This window comes from Melospiza georgiana, chromosome 3, assembly GCF_028018845.1.
Source record: "Melospiza georgiana isolate bMelGeo1 chromosome 3, bMelGeo1.pri, whole genome shotgun sequence".
NCBI lineage: Eukaryota > Metazoa > Chordata > Aves > Passeriformes > Passerellidae > Melospiza > Melospiza georgiana.
Window position 1 is genome coordinate 105,609,966 of NC_080432.1, and position 25,418 is coordinate 105,635,383.

At 53.8% G+C, this 25,418-nt stretch overlaps 6 protein-coding genes across 6 annotated transcripts; all 6 read right to left on the reverse strand.

Annotated features, from left to right (window-relative positions):
* Positions 1-349: 349 nt before the first annotated feature.
* On the reverse strand, positions 350-2,907 carry LOC131081092 (inositol 1,4,5-trisphosphate receptor-interacting protein-like 1). Its single transcript, XM_058019954.1, is given in 4 exon segments — positions 350-791; positions 793-1,686; positions 1,795-1,921; positions 2,679-2,907. Coding segments are annotated over 4 exon segments (1,692 nt in total).
* A 601-nt stretch (positions 2,908-3,508) lies between these two features.
* Positions 3,509-4,883, reverse strand: LOC131081094 (inositol 1,4,5-trisphosphate receptor-interacting protein-like 1). The gene is given in 2 exon segments (XM_058019955.1): positions 3,509-3,950; positions 3,952-4,883. Coding segments are annotated over 2 exon segments (1,374 nt in total).
* A 1,782-nt stretch (positions 4,884-6,665) lies between these two features.
* LOC131081095 (inositol 1,4,5-trisphosphate receptor-interacting protein-like 1) lies at positions 6,666-9,223 on the reverse strand. The gene is given in 4 exon segments (XM_058019956.1): positions 6,666-7,107; positions 7,109-8,002; positions 8,111-8,237; positions 8,995-9,223. Coding segments are annotated over 4 exon segments (1,692 nt in total).
* Positions 9,224-9,824: 601 nt separating this feature from the next.
* LOC131081096 (inositol 1,4,5-trisphosphate receptor-interacting protein-like 1) lies at positions 9,825-13,288 on the reverse strand. Its single transcript, XM_058019957.1, is given in 5 exon segments — positions 9,825-10,266; positions 10,268-11,161; positions 11,270-11,396; positions 12,376-12,572; positions 13,086-13,288. Coding segments are annotated over 5 exon segments (1,863 nt in total).
* A 2,852-nt stretch (positions 13,289-16,140) lies between these two features.
* On the reverse strand, positions 16,141-19,604 carry LOC131081097 (inositol 1,4,5-trisphosphate receptor-interacting protein-like 1). Its single transcript, XM_058019958.1, is given in 5 exon segments — positions 16,141-16,582; positions 16,584-17,477; positions 17,586-17,712; positions 18,692-18,888; positions 19,402-19,604. Coding segments are annotated over 5 exon segments (1,863 nt in total).
* Positions 19,605-22,456: 2,852 nt separating this feature from the next.
* LOC131081098 (inositol 1,4,5-trisphosphate receptor-interacting protein-like 1) lies at positions 22,457-23,831 on the reverse strand. The gene is given in 2 exon segments (XM_058019959.1): positions 22,457-22,898; positions 22,900-23,831. Coding segments are annotated over 2 exon segments (1,374 nt in total).
* Between the last annotated feature and the right edge of the window lie 1,587 nt (positions 23,832-25,418).

Genomic DNA, 25,418 nt, shown 5'->3' on the forward strand with positions numbered 1-25,418 from the left:
AGTGCCTACTCCCACCCAATCACAAATTCACAACTAGTAGAATATACAAATGCACTACTTCTGCTCAAGTTCAAGAACAGCTTGCACAATCCAGATTCTGAAATAGCCCAATTTATTGAAACAAATTAAAAGAAGGATGGGGATTCCTGAAGGCACTAACTACAGGCTATTAACATATATCTACAGAAAAAGCAGTAACTAGAGTGTCCGAATACCTATGGTACATTCACTAACTACTGGGTCCTCATATATATATATAATAAATGCACTAATTATGGGAGATTAATGCATATAGTAAGAGCATTAATTACAGAGTTCTAATATATACAGCACAAAGTAAATGCACTAACTACGGGAGGTTAATATATACAGGGTCTGTCAAGAGGCGACACAGGCACAGCTCTGTGCATGACGATCTCTTCCAATGGCTGTGGATGAGCAGTTGTTCAAACCGGTGCTGCAGGCAATTGTAGTCCTGCACGGCCTTCCTTTGGGTATCTGGACTTCTGGCCAGGTGCTCAAGGAGACTGGGTGCTACAGCCACCTGGAAGCCAGAGGGCAAGCTGATCTCCATAGGAAAGCTCTCATTGTCGATGACAAAGTGGTGAAGCTGTTTTATCTCCAGTGAGCAGCGGAGGGACTTCAGGATAGCCATCACACGCTGCCCAAAATCACTCCTGCCCCACCCTGTCAGGGACACAGTGCTCAGGAGGTGGATCACCACTGTCTTCAGGACACAGCTGGAGAAACCTACACCCTTCAGGAAGCCCGTGAGGAGCTGCAGGCTGGGAGACCTGTCTGGAAATGTGCCTGAAGAATTTTGCCTCTGCCACGGCGTAAGTCTCCAGCCACGTTGTGCTTGGGATGCCTACTTCTGTAGGCTGGCTGCTCACAAAGACATCTGAGTCTCCTTGCCGCACGGCAAAGAACATCTCAACCGTGAAGCTTTCCTTGTCTTTGCTCAGCTGAAATTTGCAGGAGCGGCTGGAGGGCTGCAACCTTAAACGCCAGTGGCACGATTCAGGCAACAGCAGCCAGGCGACTCTCACAAACCCATAGAACCAGTGGACAGTTTTCTCCACATCCAGATAGCAGCCGGTGCACAGGGTGTGCAGGAGGCTGGGGTCCTGTTTCCTTCTCAGCTCCTCCTCGGGGTGGTGGAGGAAACACAGCATGTCCTCCTCCAGCCTCTCCCTCCTGCAGGTGCACACCTGCTCCACACGGACACAGAAGTTCCTCTGGACCACTCCTGCAGTGTCCAGCTCCAGGTGGAAGGCATGTCCTGGAGGGGGACTCAGGGGAACAAGCAAACGGTACACAACATCTTGTGCATGGGGACTGCAGCCTTCAAAGGCGCTGCCCACTCCCATGGCTGGTTGTGGCACCGGGTAGAAACTGTTGGACAAGCCTTCTCCAAAGACGTGGATGAGTTTGTCCACCAGGTCCACGATCATGGAGAATCCTTTGTCCAGATCCAGAACAGGCAACTCCTGTATGCCCTCCTCTAAAAGGCTTCCAAGCTTCCTTTGCACATTGATACCATCGTCTTCTTCTCCGTTTGCCATCTCCTGCTTGTCATCGACATTGCCCTCTTCCACATTTCCAACAACGTTCCGTCTTTCTTCCTCCTCCACCAAGTTGCTGCGGGACCTCTCCTTGTGGCCACGGTTGTCTGGATCACATTGACTTTTCCCATGTCCAAACCACAGCACCAAGAGAAGCACGAGGATTCCGCTCAGAGCCCAGAAGTGCCACCCAGGCAGGGCTCCCCAGGCCCCACCACTCTGCTCCGGCTTCATCTGCTCCAGCTCCTGAATCAGCTGAGTCATCTGCTGCTCCAGATACTCAGCATGCTGCTGCATGCGCTCCAGGGTGGCCTCATCCAGCCCATCCCCGGCCTGCTGCGGGTACTGGGTGAGGCCTTGCACAAGCAAGAGAAGGAATGTAATGGCAAACATGGCCTGGGACACTGAGCAGGGGTCCAGTGGGGATGGGAGGGAGCTACTGATAGGGCAAGTGGGGAGAGGAGCCTCAGGGATCTCAGGGCAGGACAGAGGGGGCCCAGGGGCTGGCAGCCTGCCAGGCCTGTGCCGCTGCCCCAGCACTGGCACAAAGGGCCTGGACAAAGGCCCTGCCACCAGGGACTGGCCTCTGGATGCCCGCTGAGAAGCCGCTCCCCGAATACTCGCGTTTCTGCCGTGGGCCTCTCTCCGCCTTCAGCACAGCCTCCTGTCTGCGTGCACGCTCGCCGCTCGCCGAGGCTGCACTGGGGCAGCGTTACCTGCTGCTCCTCCTGGCAGCTGCCCCCATTGTCACACTGCGGCTGTGATGTCACACATGCCAGTGTGCATCCAGGCCAGGCCTGCCCCACCATCCATCTCTACCGCACCTCTGGGAATCCTAATGGCCCCTGGCAAGCAAAGACCTGACATGCAAATACAGCAGACCCATGGGTCGCAATGGACACCCGGGCTCTTCCCTTCACAAAACATGTAGGAGGCCTCAAAGCCTTCCTAATCGCAAAATGGGTGACGTGACCCATGAATGCTTTGTTCCTGGAAGTCTTCTGCTCAGAGATAGAACTGCTTGCCTTGCTGCTGACATGTGTGCTTTTGGGGTCACTCTTGGAAGCTGTGTGACACCCCTGGGTGTGTAGTAATGAATGGCCTGGAAGTGACATGGGGCTTCTCCATAGCAGGATCTCTCTTCCGGCTGTGCCACGGCCAGAGGACCTTGATTCCCTGGCGACGCTTCGTAAGGATGATGAGCAGCTGTTGGGGAGGAGATTTCCAGCAGGCAATTCTCACTGCCGACACAGCACAATAGCACAGCGTTCTGCATGTGCAACAAGTGCATTTCTGCAGTGCCAAAGCCCAGCAGAGCATCTGGGATGGGCACAACTTTCATTGTCACCCCAGTGAACACAAGGAGTCACATCAACGGTGGCTCATGTCTGGTGCCTGCCCAGCCACAGCTGCCAGGGAGTTTTGGAGCCCAGGTGGGATGGCCAGCATGGCATCAGAAGGCAAGGGCAACACAGGGCAAAATCATCTTTGAAGCCACCGTGGTCATCAGTGGCTGCTGCACCAGGAAGACAACTGAGAGGAGCAGCAGGAAGGGATTATTTTGTGTGTTTATTAAAAAACTCTCGTTAATAACAGTGCCTACTCCCACCCAATCACAAATTCACAACTAGTAGAATATACAAATGCACTAGTGCTGCTCAAGTTCAAGAAGAGCTTGCACAATCCAGATTCTGGAATAGCCCAATTTATTGAAACAAATTAAAAGAAGGATGGGGATTCCTGAAGGCACTAACTACAGGCTATTAACATATATCTACAGAAAAAGCAGTAACTAGAGTGTCCGAATACCTATGGTGCATTCACTAACTACTGGGTCCTCATATATATATATAATCAATGCACTAATTATGGGAGATTAATGCATATAGTAAGAGCATTAATTACAGAGTTCTAATATATACAGCACAAAGTAAATGCACTAACTACGGGAGGTTAATATATACAGGGTCTGTCAAGAGGCCCCACAGGCACAGCTCTGTGCACCACGATCTCTTCCAATGGCTGTGGATGAGCAGTTGTTCAAACCGGTGCTGCAGGCAATTGTAGTCCTGCACGGCCTTCCTTTGGGTATCTGGACTTCTGGCCAGGTGCTCTAGGAGACTGGGTGCTACAGCCACCTGGAAGCCAGAGGGCAAGCTGATCTCCATAGGAAAGCTCTCATTGTCGATGACAAAGTGGTGAAGCTGTTTTATCTCCAGTGAGCAGCGGAGGGACTTCAGGATAGCCATCACACGCTGCCCAAAATCACTCCTGCCCCACCCTGTCAGGGGTACAGTGCTCAGGAGGTGGATCACCACTGTCTTCAGGACACAGCTGGAGAAACCTACACCCATCAGGAAGCCCGTGAGGAGCTGCAGGCTGGGAGACCTGTCTGGAAATGTGCCTGAAGAATTTTGCCTCTGCCACGGCGTAAGTCTCCAGCCACGTTGTGCTTGGGATGCCTACTTCTGTAGGCTGGCTGCTCACAAAGACATCTGAGTCTCCTTGTTGCACGGCAAAGAACATCTCAACCGTGAAGCTTTCCTTGTCTTTGCTCAGCTGAAATTTGCAGGAGCGGCTGGAGGGCTGCAACCTTAAACGCCAGTGGCACGATTCAGGCAACAGCAGCCAGGCGACTCTCACAAACCCATAGAACCAGTGGACAGTTTTCTCCACATCTAGATAGCAGCCGGTGCACAGGGTGTGCAGGAGGCTGGGGTCCTGTTTCCTTCTCAGCTCCTCCTCGGGGTGGTGGAGGAAACACAGCATGTCCTCCTCCAGCCTCTCCCTCCTGCAGGTGCACACCCGCTCTACACGGACACAGAAGTTCCTCTGGACCACTCCTGCAGTGTCCAGCTCCAGGTGGAAGGCATGTCCTGGAGGGGGACTCAGGGGAACAAGCAAACGGTACACAACATCTTGTGCATGGGGACTGCAGCCTTCAAAGGCGCTGCCCACTCCCATGGCTGGTTGTGGCACCGGGTAGAAACTGTTGGACAAGCCTTCTCCAAAGACGTGGATGAGTTTGTCCACCAGGTCCGAGATCATGGAGAATCCTTTGTCCAGATCCAGAACAGGCAACTCCTGTATGCCCTCCTCTAAAAGGCTTCCAAGCTTCCTTTGCACATTGATACCATCGTCTTCTTCTCCATTTGCCATCTCCTGCTTGTCATCGACATTGCCCTCTTCCACATTAACAACAACGTTCCGTCTTTCTTCCTCCTCCACCAAGTTGCTGCGGGACCTCTCCTTGTGGCCACGGTTGTCTGGATCACATTGACTTTTCCCATGTCCAAACCACAGCACCAAGAGAAGCATGAGGATTCCGCTCAGAGCCCAGAACTGCCACCCAGGCAGGGCTCCCCAGGCCCCACCACTCTGCTCCGGCTTCATCTGCTCCAGCTCCTGAATCAGCTGAGTCATCTGCTGCTCCAGATACTCAGCACGCTGCTGCATGCGCTCCAGGGTGGCCTCGTCCAGCCCATCCCCGGCCTGCTGCGGGTACTGGGTGAGGCCTTGCACAAGCAAGGAAGGAATGTAATGGCAAACATGGCCTGGGGCTCTGAGCATGGCTTCAGTGGGGATGGGAGGGAGCTACTGATAGGGCAAGTGGGGAGAGGAGCCTCAGGGATCTCAGAGCCGGACAGAGGGGGCCCAGGGGCTGGCAGCCTGCCAGGCCTGTGCCGCTGCCCCAGCACCGGCACAAAGGGCCTGGACAAAGGCCCTGCCACCAGGGACTGGCCTCTGGATGCCCGCTGAGAAGCCGCTCCCCGAATACTCGCGTTTCTGCCGTGGGCCTCTCTCCGCGTTCAGCACAGCCTCCTGTCCGCGTGCACGCTCGCCGCTCGCCGAGGCTGCACTGGGGCAGCGTTACCTGCTGCTCCTCCTGGCAGCTGCCCCCATTGTCACACTGCGGCTGTGATGTCACACATGCCAGTGTGCATCCAGGCCAGGCCTGCCCCACCCTCCATCTCTACCGCACCTCTGGGAATCCTAATGGCCCCTGGCAAGCAAAGACCTGACATGCAAATACAGCAGACCCATGGGTCGCATGGACACCCGGGCTCTTCCCTTCACAAAACATGTAGGAGGCCTCAAAGCCTTCCTAATCGCAAAATGGGTGACGTGACCCATGAATGCTTTGTTCCTGGAAGTCTTCTGCTCAGAGATAGAACTGCGTGCCTTGCTGCTGACATGTGTGCTTTTGGGGTCACTCTTGGAACCTGTGTGACACCCCTGGGTGTGTAGTAATGAATGGCCTGGAAGTGACATGGGGCTTCTCCATAGCAGGATCTCTCTTCCGGCTGTGCCACGGCCAGAGGACCTTGATTCCCTGGAGATGCTTCGTAAGGATGATGAGCAGCTGTTGGGGAGGAGATTTCCAGCAGGCAATTCTCACTGCCGACACAGCACAATAGCACAGCGTTCTGCATGTCCAACAAGTGTATTTCTGCAGTGCCAAAGCCCAGCAGAGCATCTGGGATGGGCCCAACCTTCATTGTCACCCCAGTGAACACAAGGAGTCACAGCAGCCGTGGCTCATGTCTGGTGCCTGCCCAGCCACAGCTGCCAGGGAGTTTTGGAGCCCAGGTGGGATGGCCAGCATGGCATCAGAAGGCAAGGACAACACAGGGCAAAATCATCTTTGAAGCCACCATGGTCATCAGTGGCTGCTGCACCAGGAAGACAACTGAGAGGAGCAACACGAAGGGATTATTTTGTGTGTTTATTAAAAAACTCTCGTTAATAACAGTGCCTACTCCCACCCAATCACAAATTCACAACTAGTAGAATATACAAATGCACTACTTCTGCTCAAGTTCAAGAACAGCTTGCACAATCCAGATTCTGAAATAGCCCAATTTATTGAAACAAATTAAAAGAAGGATGGGGATTCCTGAAGGCACTAACTACAGGCTATTAACATATATCTACAGAAAAAGCAGTAACTAGAGTGTCCGAATACCTATGGTACATTCACTAACTACTGGGTCCTCATATATATATATAATAAATGCACTAATTATGGGAGATTAATGCATATAGTAAGAGCATTAATTACAGAGTTCTAATATATACAGCACAAAGTAAATGCACTAACTACGGGAGGTTAATATATACAGGGTCTGTCAAGAGGCGACACAGGCACAGCTCTGTGCATGACGATCTCTTCCAATGGCTGTGGATGAGCAGTTGTTCAAACCGGTGCTGCAGGCAATTGTAGTCCTGCACGGCCTTCCTTTGGGTATCTGGACTTCTGGCCAGGTGCTCAAGGAGACTGGGTGCTACAGCCACCTGGAAGCCAGAGGGCAAGCTGATCTCCATAGGAAAGCTCTCATTGTCGATGACAAAGTGGTGAAGCTGTTTTATCTCCAGTGAGCAGCGGAGGGACTTCAGGATAGCCATCACACGCTGCCCAAAATCACTCCTGCCCCACCCTGTCAGGGACACAGTGCTCAGGAGGTGGATCACCACTGTCTTCAGGACACAGCTGGAGAAACCTACACCCTTCAGGAAGCCCGTGAGGAGCTGCAGGCTGGGAGACCTGTCTGGAAATGTGCCTGAAGAATTTTGCCTCTGCCACGGCGTAAGTCTCCAGCCACGTTGTGCTTGGGATGCCTACTTCTGTAGGCTGGCTGCTCACAAAGACATCTGAGTCTCCTTGCCGCACGGCAAAGAACATCTCAACCGTGAAGCTTTCCTTGTCTTTGCTCAGCTGAAATTTGCAGGAGCGGCTGGAGGGCTGCAACCTTAAACGCCAGTGGCACGATTCAGGCAACAGCAGCCAGGCGACTCTCACAAACCCATAGAACCAGTGGACAGTTTTCTCCACATCCAGATAGCAGCCGGTGCACAGGGTGTGCAGGAGGCTGGGGTCCTGTTTCCTTCTCAGCTCCTCCTCGGGGTGGTGGAGGAAACACAGCATGTCCTCCTCCAGCCTCTCCCTCCTGCAGGTGCACACCTGCTCCACACGGACACAGAAGTTCCTCTGGACCACTCCTGCAGTGTCCAGCTCCAGGTGGAAGGCATGTCCTGGAGGGGGACTCAGGGGAACAAGCAAACGGTACACAACATCTTGTGCATGGGGACTGCAGCCTTCAAAGGCGCTGCCCACTCCCATGGCTGGTTGTGGCACCGGGTAGAAACTGTTGGACAAGCCTTCTCCAAAGACGTGGATGAGTTTGTCCACCAGGTCCACGATCATGGAGAATCCTTTGTCCAGATCCAGAACAGGCAACTCCTGTATGCCCTCCTCTAAAAGGCTTCCAAGCTTCCTTTGCACATTGATACCATCGTCTTCTTCTCCGTTTGCCATCTCCTGCTTGTCATCGACATTGCCCTCTTCCACATTTCCAACAACGTTCCGTCTTTCTTCCTCCTCCACCAAGTTGCTGCGGGACCTCTCCTTGTGGCCACGGTTGTCTGGATCACATTGACTTTTCCCATGTCCAAACCACAGCACCAAGAGAAGCACGAGGATTCCGCTCAGAGCCCAGAAGTGCCACCCAGGCAGGGCTCCCCAGGCCCCACCACTCTGCTCCGGCTTCATCTGCTCCAGCTCCTGAATCAGCTGAGTCATCTGCTGCTCCAGATACTCAGCATGCTGCTGCATGCGCTCCAGGGTGGCCTCATCCAGCCCATCCCCGGCCTGCTGCGGGTACTGGGTGAGGCCTTGCACAAGCAAGAGAAGGAATGTAATGGCAAACATGGCCTGGGACACTGAGCAGGGGTCCAGTGGGGATGGGAGGGAGCTACTGATAGGGCAAGTGGGGAGAGGAGCCTCAGGGATCTCAGGGCAGGACAGAGGGGGCCCAGGGGCTGGCAGCCTGCCAGGCCTGTGCCGCTGCCCCAGCACTGGCACAAAGGGCCTGGACAAAGGCCCTGCCACCAGGGACTGGCCTCTGGATGCCCGCTGAGAAGCCGCTCCCCGAATACTCGCGTTTCTGCCGTGGGCCTCTCTCCGCCTTCAGCACAGCCTCCTGTCTGCGTGCACGCTCGCCGCTCGCCGAGGCTGCACTGGGGCAGCGTTACCTGCTGCTCCTCCTGGCAGCTGCCCCCATTGTCACACTGCGGCTGTGATGTCACACATGCCAGTGTGCATCCAGGCCAGGCCTGCCCCACCATCCATCTCTACCGCACCTCTGGGAATCCTAATGGCCCCTGGCAAGCAAAGACCTGACATGCAAATACAGCAGACCCATGGGTCGCAATGGACACCCGGGCTCTTCCCTTCACAAAACATGTAGGAGGCCTCAAAGCCTTCCTAATCGCAAAATGGGTGACGTGACCCATGAATGCTTTGTTCCTGGAAGTCTTCTGCTCAGAGATAGAACTGCTTGCCTTGCTGCTGACATGTGTGCTTTTGGGGTCACTCTTGGAAGCTGTGTGACACCCCTGGGTGTGTAGTAATGAATGGCCTGGAAGTGACATGGGGCTTCTCCATAGCAGGATCTCTCTTCCGGCTGTGCCACGGCCAGAGGACCTTGATTCCCTGGCGACGCTTCGTAAGGATGATGAGCAGCTGTTGGGGAGGAGATTTCCAGCAGGCAATTCTCACTGCCGACACAGCACAATAGCACAGCGTTCTGCATGTGCAACAAGTGCATTTCTGCAGTGCCAAAGCCCAGCAGAGCATCTGGGATGGGCACAACTTTCATTGTCACCCCAGTGAACACAAGGAGTCACATCAACGGTGGCTCATGTCTGGTGCCTGCCCAGCCACAGCTGCCAGGGAGTTTTGGAGCCCAGGTGGGATGGCCAGCATGGCATCAGAAGGCAAGGGCAACACAGGGCAAAATCATCTTTGAAGCCACCGTGGTCATCAGTGGCTGCTGCACCAGGAAGACAACTGAGAGGAGCAGCAGGAAGGGATTATTTTGTGTGTTTATTAAAAAACTCTCGTTAATAACAGTGCCTACTCCCACCCAATCACAAATTCACAACTAGTAGAATTTACAAATGCACTACTTCTGCTCAAGTTCAAGAACAGCTTGCACAATCCAGATTCTGAAATAGCACAATTTATTGAAACAAATTAAAAGAAGGATGGGGATTCCTGAAGGCACTAACTACAGGCTATTAACGTATATCTACAGAAAAAGCAGTAACTAGAGTGTCCGAATACCTATGGTACATTCACTAACTACTGGGTCCTCATATATATATATAATAAATGCACTAATTATGGGAGATTAATGCATATAGTAAGAGCATTAATTACAGAGTTCTAATATATACAGCACAAAGTAAATGCACTAACTACGGGAGGTTAATATATACAGGGTCTGTCAAGAGGCGACACAGGCACAGCTCTGTGCATGACGATCTCTTCCAATGGCTGTGGATGAGCAGTTGTTCAAACCGGTGCTGCAGGCAATTGTAGTCCTGCACGGCCTTCCTTTGGGTATCTGGACTTCTGGCCAGGTGCTCAAGGAGACTGGGTGCTACAGCCACCTGGAAGCCAGAGGGCAAGCTGATCTCCATAGGAAAGCTCTCATTGCCGATGACAAAGTGGTGAAGCTGTTTTATCTCCAGTGAGCAGCGGAGGGACTTCAGGATAGCCATCACACGCTGCCCAAAATCACTCCTGCCCCACCCTGTCAGGGGTACAGTGCTCAGGAGGTGGATCACCACTGTCTTCAGGACACAGCTGGAGAAACCTACACCCTTCAGGAAGCCCGTGAGGAGCTGCAGGCTGGGAGACCTGTCTGGAAATGTGCCTGAAGAATTTTGCCTCTGCCACGGCGTAAGTCTCCAGCCACGTTGTGCTTGGGATGCATACTTCTGTAGGCTGGCTGCTCACAAAGACATCTGAGTCTCCTTGCCGCACGGCAAAGAACATCTCAACCGTGAAGCTTTCCTTGTCTTTGCTCAGCTGAAATTTGCAGGAGCGGCTGGAGGGCTGCAACCTTAAACGCCAGTGGCACGATTCAGGCAACAGCAGCCAGGCGACTCTCACAAACCCATAGAACCAGTGGACAGTTTTCTCCACATCCAGATAGCAGCCAGTGCACAGGGTGTGCAGGAGGCTGGGGTCCTGTTTCCTTCTCAGCTCCTCCTCGGGGTGGTGGAGGAAACACAGCATGTCCTCCTCCAGCCTCTCCCTCCTGCAGGTGCACACCTGCTCCACACGGACACAGAAGTTCCTCTGGACCACTCCTGCAGTGTCCAGCTCCAGGTGGAAGGCATGTCCTGGAGGGGGACTCAGGGGAACAAGCAAACGGTACACAACATCTTGTGCATGGGGACTGCAGCCTTCAAAGGCGCTGCCCACTCCCATGGCTGCTTGTGGCACCGGGTAGAAACTGTTGGACAAGCCTTCTCCAAAGACGTGGATGAGTTTGTCCACCAGGTCCGCGATCATGGAGAATCCTTTGTCCAGATCCAGAACAGGCAACTCCTGTATGCGCTCCTCTAAAAGGCTTCCAAGCTTCCTTTGCACATTGATACCATCATCTTCTTCTCCATTTGCCATCTCCTGCTTGTCATCGACACTGCCCTCTTCCACATTTCCAACAACGTTCCGTCTTTCTTCCTCCTCCACCAAGTTGCTGCGGGACCTCTCCTTGTGGCCACGGTTGTCTGGATCACATTGACTTTTCCCATGTCCAAACCACAGCACCAAGAGAAGCATGAGGATTCCGCTCAGAGCCCAGAACTGCCACCCAGGCAGGGCTCCCCAGGCCCCACCACTCTGCTCCGGCTTCATCTGCTCCAGCTCCTGAATCAGCTGAGTCATCTGCTGCTCCAGATACTCAGCACGCTGCTGCATGCGCTCCAGGGTGGCCTCATCCAGCCCATCCCCGGCCTGCTGCGGGTACTGGGTGAGGCCTTGCACAAGCAAGAGAAAGAATGTAATGGCAAACATGGCCTGGGACACTGAGCAGGGGTCCAGTGGGGATGGGAGGGAGCTACTGATAGGGCAAGTGGGGAGAGGAGCCTCAGGGATCTCAGGGCAGGACAGAGGGGGCCCAGGGGCTGGCAGCCTGCCAGGCCTGTGCCGCTGCCCCAGCACCGGCACAAAGGGCCTGGACAAAGGCCCTGCCACCAGGGACTTGCCTCTGGATGCCCGCTGAGAAGCCGCTCCCCGAATACTCGCGTTTCTGCCGTGGGCCTCTCTCCGCGTTCAGCACAGCCTCCTGTCTGCGTGCACGCTCGCCGCTCACCGAGGCTGCACTGGGGCAGCGTTACCTGCTGCTCCTCCTGGCAGCTGCCCCCATTGTCACACTGCGGCTGTGATGTCACACATGCCAGTGTGCATCCAGGCCAGGCCTGCCCCACCATCCATCTCTACCGCACCTCTGGGAATCCTAATGGCCCCTGGCAAGCAAAGACCTGACATGCAAATACAGCAGACCCATGGGTTGCATGGACACCCTGACTCTTCCCTTCACAAAACATGTAGGAGGCCTCAAAGCCCTCCTAATCACAAAATGGGTGACGTGACCCATGAATGCTTTGTTCCTGGAAGTCTTCTGCTCAGAGATAGAACTGATTGCCTTGCTGCTGACATGTGCGCTTTTGGGGTCACTCTTGGAACCTGTGTGACACCCCAGGGTGTGTAGTAATGAATGGCCTGGAAGTGACATGGGGCTTCTCCATAGCAGGATCTCTCTTCCGGCTGTGCCACGGCCAGGGGACCTTGATTCCCTGGAGAAGCTTCGTAAGGATGATGAGCAGCTGTTGGGGAGGAGATTTCCAGCAGGCAATTCTCACTGCCGACACAGCACAATAGCACAGCATTCTGCATGTCCAACAAGTGCATTTCTGCAGTGCCAAAGCCCAGCAGAGCATCTGGGATGGGCACAACCTTCATTGTCAACCCAGTGAACACAAGGTGTCACAGCAGCGGTGGCTCTTGTTTGCTCCCTGCCCAGCCACAGCTGCCAGGGAGTTTTGGAGCCCAGGTGGGATGGCCAGCATGGCATCAGAAGGCAAGGACAATACAGGGCAAAATCATCTTTGAAGCCACCGTTGTCATCAGTGGCTGCTGCACCAGGAAGACAACTGAGAGGAGCAACACAAAGGGATTATTTTGTGTGTTTATTAAAAAAGTCTTATTAATAACATTGCCTACTCCCAACCAATCACAAATTCACAACTAGTAGAATATACAAATGCACTACTTCTGCTCAAGTTCAAGAACAGCTTGCACAATCCATATTCTGGGATAGCCCAATTTATTGAAACAAATTAAAAGAAGGATGGAGATTCCTGAAGGCACTAACTACAGGCTGTTAACGTATATCTATAGAAAAAGCAGTAACTAGAGTGTCCGAATACCTATGGTACATTCACTAACTACTGGGCCCTCATATATATATATAATCAATGCACTAATTATGGGAGATTAATGCATATAGTAAGAGCATTAATTACAGAGTTCTAATATATACAGCACAAAGTAAATGCACTAACTACGGGAGGTTAATATATACAGGGTCTGTCAAGAGGCGACACAGGCACAGCTCTGTGCATGACGATCTCTTCCAATGGCTGTGGATGAGCAGTTGTTCAAACCGGTGCTGCAGGCAATTGTAGTCCTGCACGGCCTTCCTTTGGGTATCTGGACTTCTGGCCAGGTGCTCTAGGAGACTGGGTGCTACAGCCACCTGGAAGCCAGAGGGCAAGCTGATCTCCATAGGAAAGATCTCATTGTCGATGACAAAGTGGTGAAGCTGTTTTATCTCCAGTGAGCAGCGGAGGGACTTCAGGATAGCCATCACACGCTGCCCAAAATCACTCCTGCCCCACCCTGTCAGGGGTACAGTGCTCAGGAGGTGGATCACCACTGTCTTCAGGACACAGCTGGAGAAACCTACACCCATCAGGAAGGCCGTGAGGAGCTGCAGGCTGGGAGACCTGTCTGGAAATGTGCCTGAAGAATTTTGCCTCTGCCACGGCGTAAGTCTCCAGCCACGTTGTGCTTGGGATGCCTACTTCTGTAGGCTGGCTGCTCACAAAGACATCTGAGTCTCCTTGCCGCACGGCAAAGAACATCTCAACCGTGAAGCTTTCCTTGTCTTTGCTCAGCTGAAATTTGCAGGAGCGGCTGGAGGGCTGCAACCTTAAACGCCAGTGGCACGATTCAGGCAACAGCAGCCAGGCGACTCTCACAAACCCATAGAACCAGTGGACAGTTTTCTCCACATCTAGATAGCAGCCGGTGCACAGGGTGTGCAGGAGGCTGGGGTCCTGTTTCCTTCTCAGCTCCTCCTCGGAGTGGTGGAGGAAAAACAGCATGTCCTCCTCCAGCCTCTCCCTCCTGCAGGTGCACACCTGCTCCACACGGACACAGAAGTTCCTCTGGACCACTCCTGCAGTGTCCAGCTCCAGGTGGAAGGCATGTCCTGGAGGGGGACTCAGGGGAACAAGCAAACGGTACACAACATCTTGTGCATGGGGACTGCAGCCTTCAAAGGCGCTGCCCACTCCCATGGCTGCTTGTGGCACCGGGTAGAAACTGTTGGACAAGCCTTCTCCAAAGACGTGGATGAGTTTGTCCACCAGGTCCGCGATCATGGAGAATCCTTTGTCCAGATCCAGAACAGGCAACTCCTGTATGCCCTCCTCTAAAAGGCTTCCAAGCTTCCTTTGCACATTGATACCATCATCTTCTTCTCCATTTGCCATCTCCTGCTTGTCATCGACACTGCCCTCTTCCACATTTCCAACAACGTTCCGTCTTTCTTCCTCCTCCACCAAGTTGCTGCGGGACCTCTCCTTGTGGCCACGGTTGTCTGGATCACATTGACTTTTCCCATGTCCAAACCACAGCACCAAGAGAAGCATGAGGATTCCGCTCAGAGCCCAGAACTGCCACCCAGGCAGGGCTCCCCAGGCCCCACCACTCTGCTCCGGCTTCATCTGCTCCAGCTCCTGAATCAGCTGAGTCATCTGCTGCTCCAGATACTCAGCACGCTGCTGCATGCGCTCCAGGGTGGCCTCATCCAGCCCATCCCCGGCCTGCTGCGGGTACTGGGTGAGGCCTTGCACAAGCAAGAGAAAGAATGTAATGGCAAACATGGCCTGGGACACTGAGCAGGGGTCCAGTGGGGATGGGAGGGAGCTACTGATAGGGCAAGTGGGGAGAGGAGCCTCAGGGATCTCAGGGCAGGACAGAGGGGGCCCAGGGGCTGGCAGCCTGCCAGGCCTGTGCCGCTGCCCCAGCACCGGCACAAAGGGCCTGGACAAAGGCCCTGCCACCAGGGACTGGCCTCTGGATGCCCGCTGAGAAGCCGCTCCCCGAATACTCGCGTTTCTGCCGTGGGCCTCTCTCCGCGTTCAGCACAGCCTCCTGTCTGCGTGCACGCTCGCCGCTCACCGAGGCTGCACTGGGGCAGCGTTACCTGCTGCTCCTCCTGGCAGCTGCCCCCATTGTCACACTGCGGCTGTGATGTCACACATGCCAGTGTGCATCCAGGCCAGGCCTGCCCCACCATCCATCTCTACCGCACCTCTGGGAATCCTAATGGCCCCTGGCAAGCAAAGACCTGACATGCAAATACAGCAGACCCATGGGTTGCATGGACACCCTGACTCTTCCCTTCACAAAACATGTAGGAGGCCTCAAAGCCCTCCTAATCACAAAATGGGTGACGTGACCCATGAATGCTTTGTTCCTGGAAGTCTTCTGCTCAGAGATAGAACTGCTTGCCTTGCTGCTGACATGTGCGCTTTTGGGGTCACTCTTGGAACCTGTGTGACACCCCAGGGTGTGTAGTAATGAATGGCCTGGAAGTGACATGGGGCTTCTCCATAGCAGGATCTCTCTTCCGGCTGTGCCACGGCCAGAGGACCTTGATTCCCTGGAGAAGCTTCGTAAGGATGATGAGCAGCTGTTGGGGAGGAGATTTCCAGCAGGCAATTCTCACTGCCGACACAGCACAATAGCACAGCGTTCTGCATGTCCAACAAGTGTATTTCTGCAGTGCCAAAGCCCAGCAGAGCATCTGGGATGGGCCCAACCTTCATTGTCACCCCAGTGAACACAAGGAGTCACAGCAGCCGTGGCTCATGTCTGGTGCCTGCCCAGCCACAGCTGCCAGGGAGTTTTGGAGCCCAGGTGGGATGGCCAGCATGGCATCAGAAGGCAAGGACAACACAGGGCAAAATCATCTTTGAAGCCACCATGGTCATCAGTGGCTGCTGCACCAGGAAGACAACTGAGAGGAGCAACACGAAGGGATTATTTTGTGTGTTTATTAAAAAACTCTCGTTAATAACAGTGCCTACTCCCACCCAATCACAAATTCACAACTAGTAGAATATACAAATGCACTACTTCTGCTCAAGTTCAAGAACAGCTTGCACAATCCAGATTCTGAAATAGCCCAATTTATTGAAACAAATTAAAAGAAGGATGGGGATTCCTGAAGGCACTAACTACAGGCTATTAACATATATCTACAGAAAAAGCAGTAACTAGAGTGTCCGAATACCTATGGTACATTCACTAACTACTGGGTCCTCATATATATATATAATAAATGCACTAATTATGGGAGATTAATGCATATAGTAAGAGCATTAATTACAGAGTTCTAATATATACAGCACAAAGTAAATGCACTAACTACGGGAGGTTAATATATACAGGGTCTGTCAAGAGGCGACACAGGCACAGCTCTGTGCATGACGATCTCTTCCAATGGCTGTGGATGAGCAGTTGTTCAAACCGGTGCTGCAGGCAATTGTAGTCCTGCACGGCCTTCCTTTGGGTATCTGGACTTCTGGCCAGGTGCTCAAGGAGACTGGGTGCTACAGCCACCTGGAAGCCAGAGGGCAAGCTGATCTCCATAGGAAAGCTCTCATTGCCGATGACAAAGTGGTGAAGCTGTTTTATCTCCAGTGAGCAGCGGAGGGACTTCAGGATAGCCATCACACGCTGCCCAAAATCACTCCTGCCCCACCCTGTCAGGGGTACAGTGCTCAGGAGGTGGATCACCACTGTCTTCAGGACACAGCTGGAGAAACCTACACCCTTCAGGAAGCCCGTGAGGAGCTGCAGGCTGGGAGACCTGTCTGGAAATGTGCCTGAAGAATTTTGCCTCTGCCACGGCGTAAGTCTCCAGCCACGTTGTGCTTGGGATGCATACTTCTGTAGGCTGGCTGCTCACAAAGACATCTGAGTCTCCTTGCCGCACGGCAAAGAACATCTCAACCGTGAAGCTTTCCTTGTCTTTGCTCAGCTGAAATTTGCAGGAGCGGCTGGAGGGCTGCAACCTTAAACGCCAGTGGCACGATTCAGGCAACAGCAGCCAGGCGACTCTCACAAACCCATAGAACCAGTGGACAGTTTTCTCCACATCCAGATAGCAGCCAGTGCACAGGGTGTGCAGGAGGCTGGGGTCCTGTTTCCTTCTCAGCTCCTCCTCGGGGTGGTGGAGGAAACACAGCATGTCCTCCTCCAGCCTCTCCCTCCTGCAGGTGCACACCTGCTCCACACGGACACAGAAGTTCCTCTGGACCACTCCTGCAGTGTCCAGCTCCAGGTGGAAGGCATGTCCTGGAGGGGGACTCAGGGGAACAAGCAAACGGTACACAACATCTTGTGCATGGGGACTGCAGCCTTCAAAGGCGCTGCCCACTCCCATGGCTGGTTGTGGCACCGGGTAGAAACTGTTGGACAAGCCTTCTCCAAAGACGTGGATGAGTTTGTCCACCAGGTCCGCGATCATGGAGAATCCTTTGTCCAGATCCAGAACAGGCAACTCCTGTATGCGCTCCTCTAAAAGGCTTCCAAGCTTCCTTTGCACATTGATACCATCATCTTCTTCTCCATTTGCCATCTCCTGCTTGTCATCGACACTGCCCTCTTCCACATTTCCAACAACGTTCCGTCTTTCTTCCTCCTCCACCAAGTTGCTGCGGGACCTCTCCTTGTGGCCACGGTTGTCTGGATCACATTGACTTTTCCCATGTCCAAACCACAGCACCAAGAGAAGCATGAGGATTCCGCTCAGAGCCCAGAACTGCCACCCAGGCAGGGCTCCCCAGGCCCCACCACTCTGCTCCGGCTTCATCTGCTCCAGCTCCTGAATCAGCTGAGTCATCTGCTGCTCCAGATACTCAGCACGCTGCTGCATGCGCTCCAGGGTGGCCTCATCCAGCCCATCCCCGGCCTGCTGCGGGTACTGGGTGAGGCCTTGCACAAGCAAGAGAAAGAATGTAATGGCAAACATGGCCTGGGACACTGAGCAGGGGTCCAGTGGGGATGGGAGGGAGCTACTGATAGGGCAAGTGGGGAGAGGAGCCTCAGGGATCTCAGGGCAGGACAGAGGGGGCCCAGGGGCTGGCAGCCTGCCAGGCCTGTGCCGCTGCCCCAGCACCGGCACAAAGGGCCTGGACAAAGGCCCTGCCACCAGGGACTTGCCTCTGGATGCCCGCTGAGAAGCCGCTCCCCGAATACTCGCGTTTCTGCCGTGGGCCTCTCTCCGCGTTCAGCACAGCCTCCTGTCTGCGTGCACGCTCGCCGCTCACCGAGGCTGCACTGGGGCAGCGTTACCTGCTGCTCCTCCTGGCAGCTGCCCCCATTGTCACACTGCGGCTGTGATGTCACACATGCCAGTGTGCATCCAGGCCAGGCCTGCCCCACCATCCATCTCTACCGCACCTCTGGGAATCCTAATGGCCCCTGGCAAGCAAAGACCTGACATGCAAATACAGCAGACCCATGGGTTGCATGGACACCCTGACTCTTCCCTTCACAAAACATGTAGGAGGCCTCAAAGCCCTCCTAATCACAAAATGGGTGACGTGACCCATGAATGCTTTGTTCCTGGAAGTCTTCTGCTCAGAGATAGAACTGATTGCCTTGCTGCTGACATGTGCGCTTTTGGGGTCACTCTTGGAACCTGTGTGACACCCCAGGGTGTGTAGTAATGAATGGCCTGGAAGTGACATGGGGCTTCTCCATAGCAGGATCTCTCTTCCGGCTGTGCCACGGCCAGAGGACCTTGATTCCCTGGAGAAGCTTCGTAAGGATGATGAGCAGCTGTTGGGGAGGAGATTTCCAGCAGGCAATTCTCACTGCCGACACAGCACAATAGCACAGCATTCTGCATGTCCAACAAGTGCATTTCTGCAGTGCCAAAGCCCAGCAGAGCATCTGGGATGGGCACAACCTTCATTGTCAACCCAGTGAACACAAGGTGTCACAGCAGCGGTGGCTCTTGTTTGCTCCCTGCCCAGCCACAGCTGCCAGGGAGTTTTGGAGCCCAGGTGGGATGGCCAGCATGGCATCAGAAGGCAAGGACAATACAGGGCAAAATCATCTTTGAAGCCACCGTTGTCATCAGTGGCTGCTGCACCAGGAAGACAACTGAGAGGAGCAACACAAAGGGATTATTTTGTGTGTTTATTAAAAAAGTCTTATTAATAACATTGCCTACTCCCAACCAATCACAAATTCACAACTAGTAGAATATACAAATGCACTACTTCTGCTCAAGTTCAAGAACAGCTTGCACAATCCATATTCTGGGATAGCCCAATTTATTGAAACAAATTAAAAGAAGGATGGAGATTCCTGAAGGCACTAACTACAGGCTGTTAACGTATATCTATAGAAAAAGCAGTAACTAGAGTGTCCGAATACCTATGGTACATTCACTAACTACTGGGCCCTCATATATATATATAATCAATGCACTAATTATGGGAGATTAATGCATATAGTAAGAGCATTAATTACAGAGTTCTAATATATACAGCACAAAGTAAATGCACTAACTACGGGAGGTTAATATATACAGGGTCTGTCAAGAGGCGACACAGGCACAGCTCTGTGCATGACGATCTCTTCCAATGGCTGTGGATGAGCAGTTGTTCAAACCGGTGCTGCAGGCAATTGTAGTCCTGCACGGCCTTCCTTTGGGTATCTGGACTTCTGGCCAGGTGCTCTAGGAGACTGGGTGCTACAGCCACCTGGAAGCCAGAGGGCAAGCTGATCTCCATAGGAAAGATCTCATTGTCGATGACAAAGTGGTGAAGCTGTTTTATCTCCAGTGAGCAGCGGAGGGACTTCAGGATAGCCATCACACGCTGCCCAAAATCACTCCTGCCCCACCCTGTCAGGGGTACAGTGCTCAGGAGGTGGATCACCACTGTCTTCAGGACACAGCTGGAGAAACCTACACCCATCAGGAAGGCCGTGAGGAGCTGCAGGCTGGGAGACCTGTCTGGAAATGTGCCTGAAGAATTTTGCCTCTGCCACGGCGTAAGTCTCCAGCCACGTTGTGCTTGGGATGCCTACTTCTGTAGGCTGGCTGCTCACAAAGACATCTGAGTCTCCTTGCCGCACGGCAAAGAACATCTCAACCGTGAAGCTTTCCTTGTCTTTGCTCAGCTGAAATTTGCAGGAGCGGCTGGAGGGCTGCAACCTTAAACGCCAGTGGCACGATTCAGGCAACAGCAGCCAGGCGACTCTCACAAACCCATAGAACCAGTGGACAGTTTTCTCCACATCCAGATAGCAGCCGGTGCACAGGGTGTGCAGGAGGCTGGGGTCCTGTTTCCTTCTCAGCTCCTCCTCGGAGTGGTGGAGGAAAAACAGCATGTCCTCCTCCAGCCTCTCCCTCCTGCAGGTGCACACCTGCTCCACACGGACACAGAAGTTCCTCTGGACCACTCCTGCAGTGTCCAGCTCCAGGTGGAAGGCATGTCCTGGAGGGGGACTCAGGGGAACAAGCAAACGGTACACAACATCTTGTGCATGGGGACTGCAGCCTTCAAAGGCGCTGCCCACTCCCATGGCTGCTTGTGGCACCGGGTAGAAACTGTTGGACAAGCCTTCTCCAAAGACGTGGATGAGTTTGTCCACCAGGTCCGCGATCATGGAGAATCCTTTGTCCAGATCCAGAACAGGCAACTCCTGTATGCCCTCCTCTAAAAGGCTTCCAAGCTTCCTTTGCACATTGATACCATCATCTTCTTCTCCATTTGCCATCTCCTGCTTGTCATCGACACTGCCCTCTTCCACATTTCCAACAACGTTCCGTCTTTCTTCCTCCTCCACCAAGTTGCTGCGGGACCTCTCCTTGTGGCCACGGTTGTCTGGATCACATTGACTTTTCCCATGTCCAAACCACAGCACCAAGAGAAGCATGAGGATTCCGCTCAGAGCCCAGAACTGCCACCCAGGCAGGGCTCCCCAGGCCCCACCACTCTGCTCCGGCTTCATCTGCTCCAGCTCCTGAATCAGCTGAGTCATCTGCTGCTCCAGATACTCAGCACGCTGCTGCATGCGCTCCAGGGTGGCCTCATCCAGCCCATCCCCGGCCTGCTGCGGGTACTGGGTGAGGCCTTGCACAAGCAAGAGAAAGAATGTAATGGCAAACATGGCCTGGGACACTGAGCAGGGGTCCAGTGGGGATGGGAGGGAGCTACTGATAGGGCAAGTGGGGAGAGGAGCCTCAGGGATCTCAGGGCAGGACAGAGGGGGCCCAGGGGCTGGCAGCCTGCCAGGCCTGTGCCGCTGCCCCAGCACCGGCACAAAGGGCCTGGACAAAGGCCCTGCCACCAGGGACTGGCCTCTGGATGCCCGCTGAGAAGCCGCTCCCCGAATACTCGCGTTTCTGCCGTGGGCCTCTCTCCGCGTTCAGCACAGCCTCCTGTCTGCGTGCACGCTCGCCGCTCACCGAGGCTGCACTGGGGCAGCGTTACCTGCTGCTCCTCCTGGCAGCTGCCCCCATTGTCACACTGCGGCTGTGATGTCACACATGCCAGTGTGCATCCAGGCCAGGCCTGCCCCACCATCCATCTCTACCGCACCTCTGGGAATCCTAATGGCCCCTGGCAAGCAAAGACCTGACATGCAAATACAGCAGACCCATGGGTTGCATGGACACCCTGACTCTTCCCTTCACAAAACATGTAGGAGGCCTCAAAGCCCTCCTAATCACAAAATGGGTGACGTGACCCATGAATGCTTTGTTCCTGGAAGTCTTCTGCTCAGAGATAGAACTGCTTGCCTTGCTGCTGACATGTGCGCTTTTGGGGTCACTCTTGGAACCTGTGTGACACCCCAGGGTGTGTAGTAATGAATGGCCTGGAAGTGACATGGGGCTTCTCCATAGCAGGATCTCTCTTCCGGCTGTGCCACGGCCAGAGGACCTTGATTCCCTGGAGAAGCTTCGTAAGGATGATGAGCAGCTGTTGGGGAGGAGATTTCCAGCAGGCAATTCTCACTGCCGACACAGCACAATAGCACAGCGTTCTGCATGTCCAACAAGTGTATTTCTGCAGTGCCAAAGCCCAGCAGAGCATCTGGGATGGGCCCAACCTTCATTGTCACCCCAGTGAACACAAGGAGTCACAGCAGCCGTGGCTCATGTCTGGTGCCTGCCCAGCCACAGCTGCCAGGGAGTTTTGGAGCCCAGGTGGGATGGCCAGCATGGCATCAGAAGGCAAGGACAACACAGGGCAAAATCATCTTTGAAGCCACCATGGTCATCAGTGGCTGCTGCACCAGGAAGACAACTGAGAGGAGCAACACGAAGGGATTATTTTGTGTGTTTATTAAAAAACTCTCGTTAATAACAGTGCCTACTCCCACCCAATCACAAATTCACAACTAGTAGAATATACAAATGCACTACTTCTGCTCAAGTTCAAGAACAGCTTGCACAATCCAGATTCTGAAATAGCCCAATTTATTGAAACAAATTAAAAGAAGGATGGGGATTCCTGAAGGCACTAACTACAGGCTATTAACATATATCTACAGAAAAAGCAGTAACTAGAGTGTCCGAATACCTATGGTACATTCACTAACTACTGGGTCCTCATATATATATATAATAAATGCACTAATTATGGGAGATTAATGCATATAGTAAGAGCATTAATTACAGAGTTCTAATATATACAGCACAAAGTAAATGCACTAACTACGGGAGGTTAATATATACAGGGTCTGTCAAGAGGCGACACAGGCACAGCTCTGTGCATGACGATCTCTTCCAATGGCTGTGGATGAGCAGTTGTTCAAACCGGTGCTGCAGGCAATTGTAGTCCTGCACGGCCTTCCTTTGGGTATCTGGACTTCTGGCCAGGTGCTCAAGGAGACTGGGTGCTACAGCCACCTGGAAGCCAGAGGGCAAGCTGATCTCCATAGGAAAGCTCTCATTGTCGATGACAAAGTGGTGAAGCTGTTTTATCTCCAGTGAGCAGCGGAGGGACTTCAGGATAGCCATCACACGCTGCCCAAAATCACTCCTGCCCCACCCTGTCAGGGGTACAGTGCTCAGGAGGTGGATCACCACTGTCTTCAGGACACAGCTGGAGAAACCTACACCCTTCAGGAAGCCCGTGAGGAGCTGCAGGCTGGGAGACCTGTCTGGAAATGTGCCTGAAGAATTTTGCCTCTGCCACGGCGTAAGTCTCCAGCCACGTTGTGCTTGGGATGCCTACTTCTGTAGGCTGGCTGCTCACAAAGACATCTGAGTCTCCTTGCCGCACGGCAAAGAACATCTCAACCGTGAAGCTTTCCTTGTCTTTGCTCAGCTGAAATTTGCAGGAGCGGCTGGAGGGCTGCAACCTTAAACGCCAGTGGCACGATTCAGGCAACAGCAGCCAGGCGACTCTCACAAACCCATAGAACCAGTGGACAGTTTTCTCCACATCCAGATAGCAGCCGGTGCACAGGGTGTGCAGGAGGCTGGGGTCCTGTTTCCTTCTCAGCTCCTCCTCGGGGTGGTGGAGGAAACACAGCATGTCCTCCTCCAGCCTCTCCCTCCTGCAGGTGCACACCTGCTCCACACGGACACAGAAGTTCCTCTGGACCACTCCTGCAGTGTCCAGCTCCAGGTGGAAGGCATGTCCTGGAGGGGGACTCAGGGGAACAAGCAAACGGTACACAACATCTTGTGCATGGGGACTGCAGCCTTCAAAGGCGCTGCCCACTCCCATGGCTGGTTGTGGCACCGGGTAGAAACTGTTGGACAAGCCTTCTCCAAAGACGTGGATGAGTTTGTCCACCAGGTCCACGATCATGGAGAATCCTTTGTCCAGATCCAGAACAGGCAACTCCTGTATGCCCTCCTCTAAAAGGCTTCCAAGCTTCCTTTGCACATTGATACCATCGTCTTCTTCTCCGTTTGCCATCTCCTGCTTGTCATCGACATTGCCCTCTTCCACATTTCCAACAACGTTCCGTCTTTCTTCCTCCTCCACCAAGTTGCTGCGGGACCTCTCCTTGTGGCCACGGTTGTCTGGATCACATTGACTTTTCCCATGTCCAAACCACAGCACCAAGAGAAGCATGAGGATTCCGCTCAGAGCCCAGAAGTGCCACCCAGGCAGGGCTCCCCAGGCCCCACCACTCTGCTCCGGCTTCATCTGCTCCAGCTCCTGAATCAGCTGAGTCATCTGCTGCTCCAGATACTCAGCACGCTGCTGCATGCGCTCCAGGGTGGCCTCATCCAGCCCATCCCCGGCCTGCTGCGGGTACTGGGTGAGGCCTTGCACAAGCAAGAGAAGGAATGTAATGGCAAACATGGCCTGGGACACTGAGCAGGGGTCCAGTGGGGATGGGAGGGAGCTACTGATAGGGCAAGTGGGGAGAGGAGCCTCAGGGATCTCAGGGCAGGACAGAGGGGGCCCAGGGGCTGGCAGCCTGCCAGGCCTGTGCCGCTGCCCCAGCACTGGCACAAAGGGCCTGGACAAAGGCCCTGCCACCAGGGACTGGCCTCTGGATGCCCGCTGAGAAGCCGCTCCCCGAATACTCGCGTTTCTGCCGTGGGCCTCTCTCCGCCTTCAGCACAGCCTCCTGTCTGCGTGCACGCTCGCCGCTCGCCGAGGCTGCACTGGGGCAGCGTTACCTGCTGCTCCTCCTGGCAGCTGCCCCCATTGTCACACTGCGGCTGTGATGTCACACATGCCAGTGTGCATCCAGGCCAGGCCTGCCCCACCGTCCATCTCTACCGCACCTCTGGGAATCCTAATGGCCCCTGGCAAGCAAAGACCTGACATGCAAATACAGCAGAACCATGGGTCGCAATGGACACCCGGGCTCTTCCCTTCACAAAACATGTAGGAGGCCTCAAAGCCTTCCTAATCGCAAAATGGGTGACGTGACCCATGAATGCTTTGTTCCTGGAAGTCTTCTGCTCAGAGATAGAACTGCTTGCCTTGCTGCTGACATGTGTGCTTTTGGGATCACTCTTGGAACCTGTGTGACACCCCTGGGTGTGTAGTAATGAATGGCCTGGAAGTGACATGGGGCTTCTCCATAGCAGGATCTCTCTTCCGGCTGTGCCACGGCCAGAGGACCTTGATTCCCTGGAGAAGCTTCGTAAGGATGATGAGCAGCTGTTGGGGAGGAGATTTCCAGCAGGCAATTCTCACTGCCGACACAGCACAATAGCACAGCGTTCTGCATGTCCAACAAGTGCATTTCTGCAGTGCCAAAGCCCAGCAGAGCATCTGGGATGGGCCCAACCTTCATTGTCACCCCAGTGAACACAAGGAGTCACAGCAGCGGTGGCTCATGTCTGGTGCCTGCCCAGCCACAGCTGCCAGGGAGTTTTGGAGCCCAGGTGGGATGGCCAGCATGGCATCAGAAGGCAAGGACAACACAGGGCAAAATCATCTTTGAAGCCACCGTGGTCATCAGTGGCTGCTGCACCAGGAAGACAACTGAGAGGAGCAACACGAAGGGATTATTTTGTGTGTTTATTAAAAAAGTCTCGTTAATAACAGTGCCTACTCCCACCCAATCACAAATTCACAACTAGTAGAATATACAAATGCACTACTTCTGCTCAAGTTCAAGAACAGCTTGCACAATCCAGATTCTGGAATAGCCCAATTTATTGAAACAAATTCAAAGAAGGATGGGGATTCCTGAAG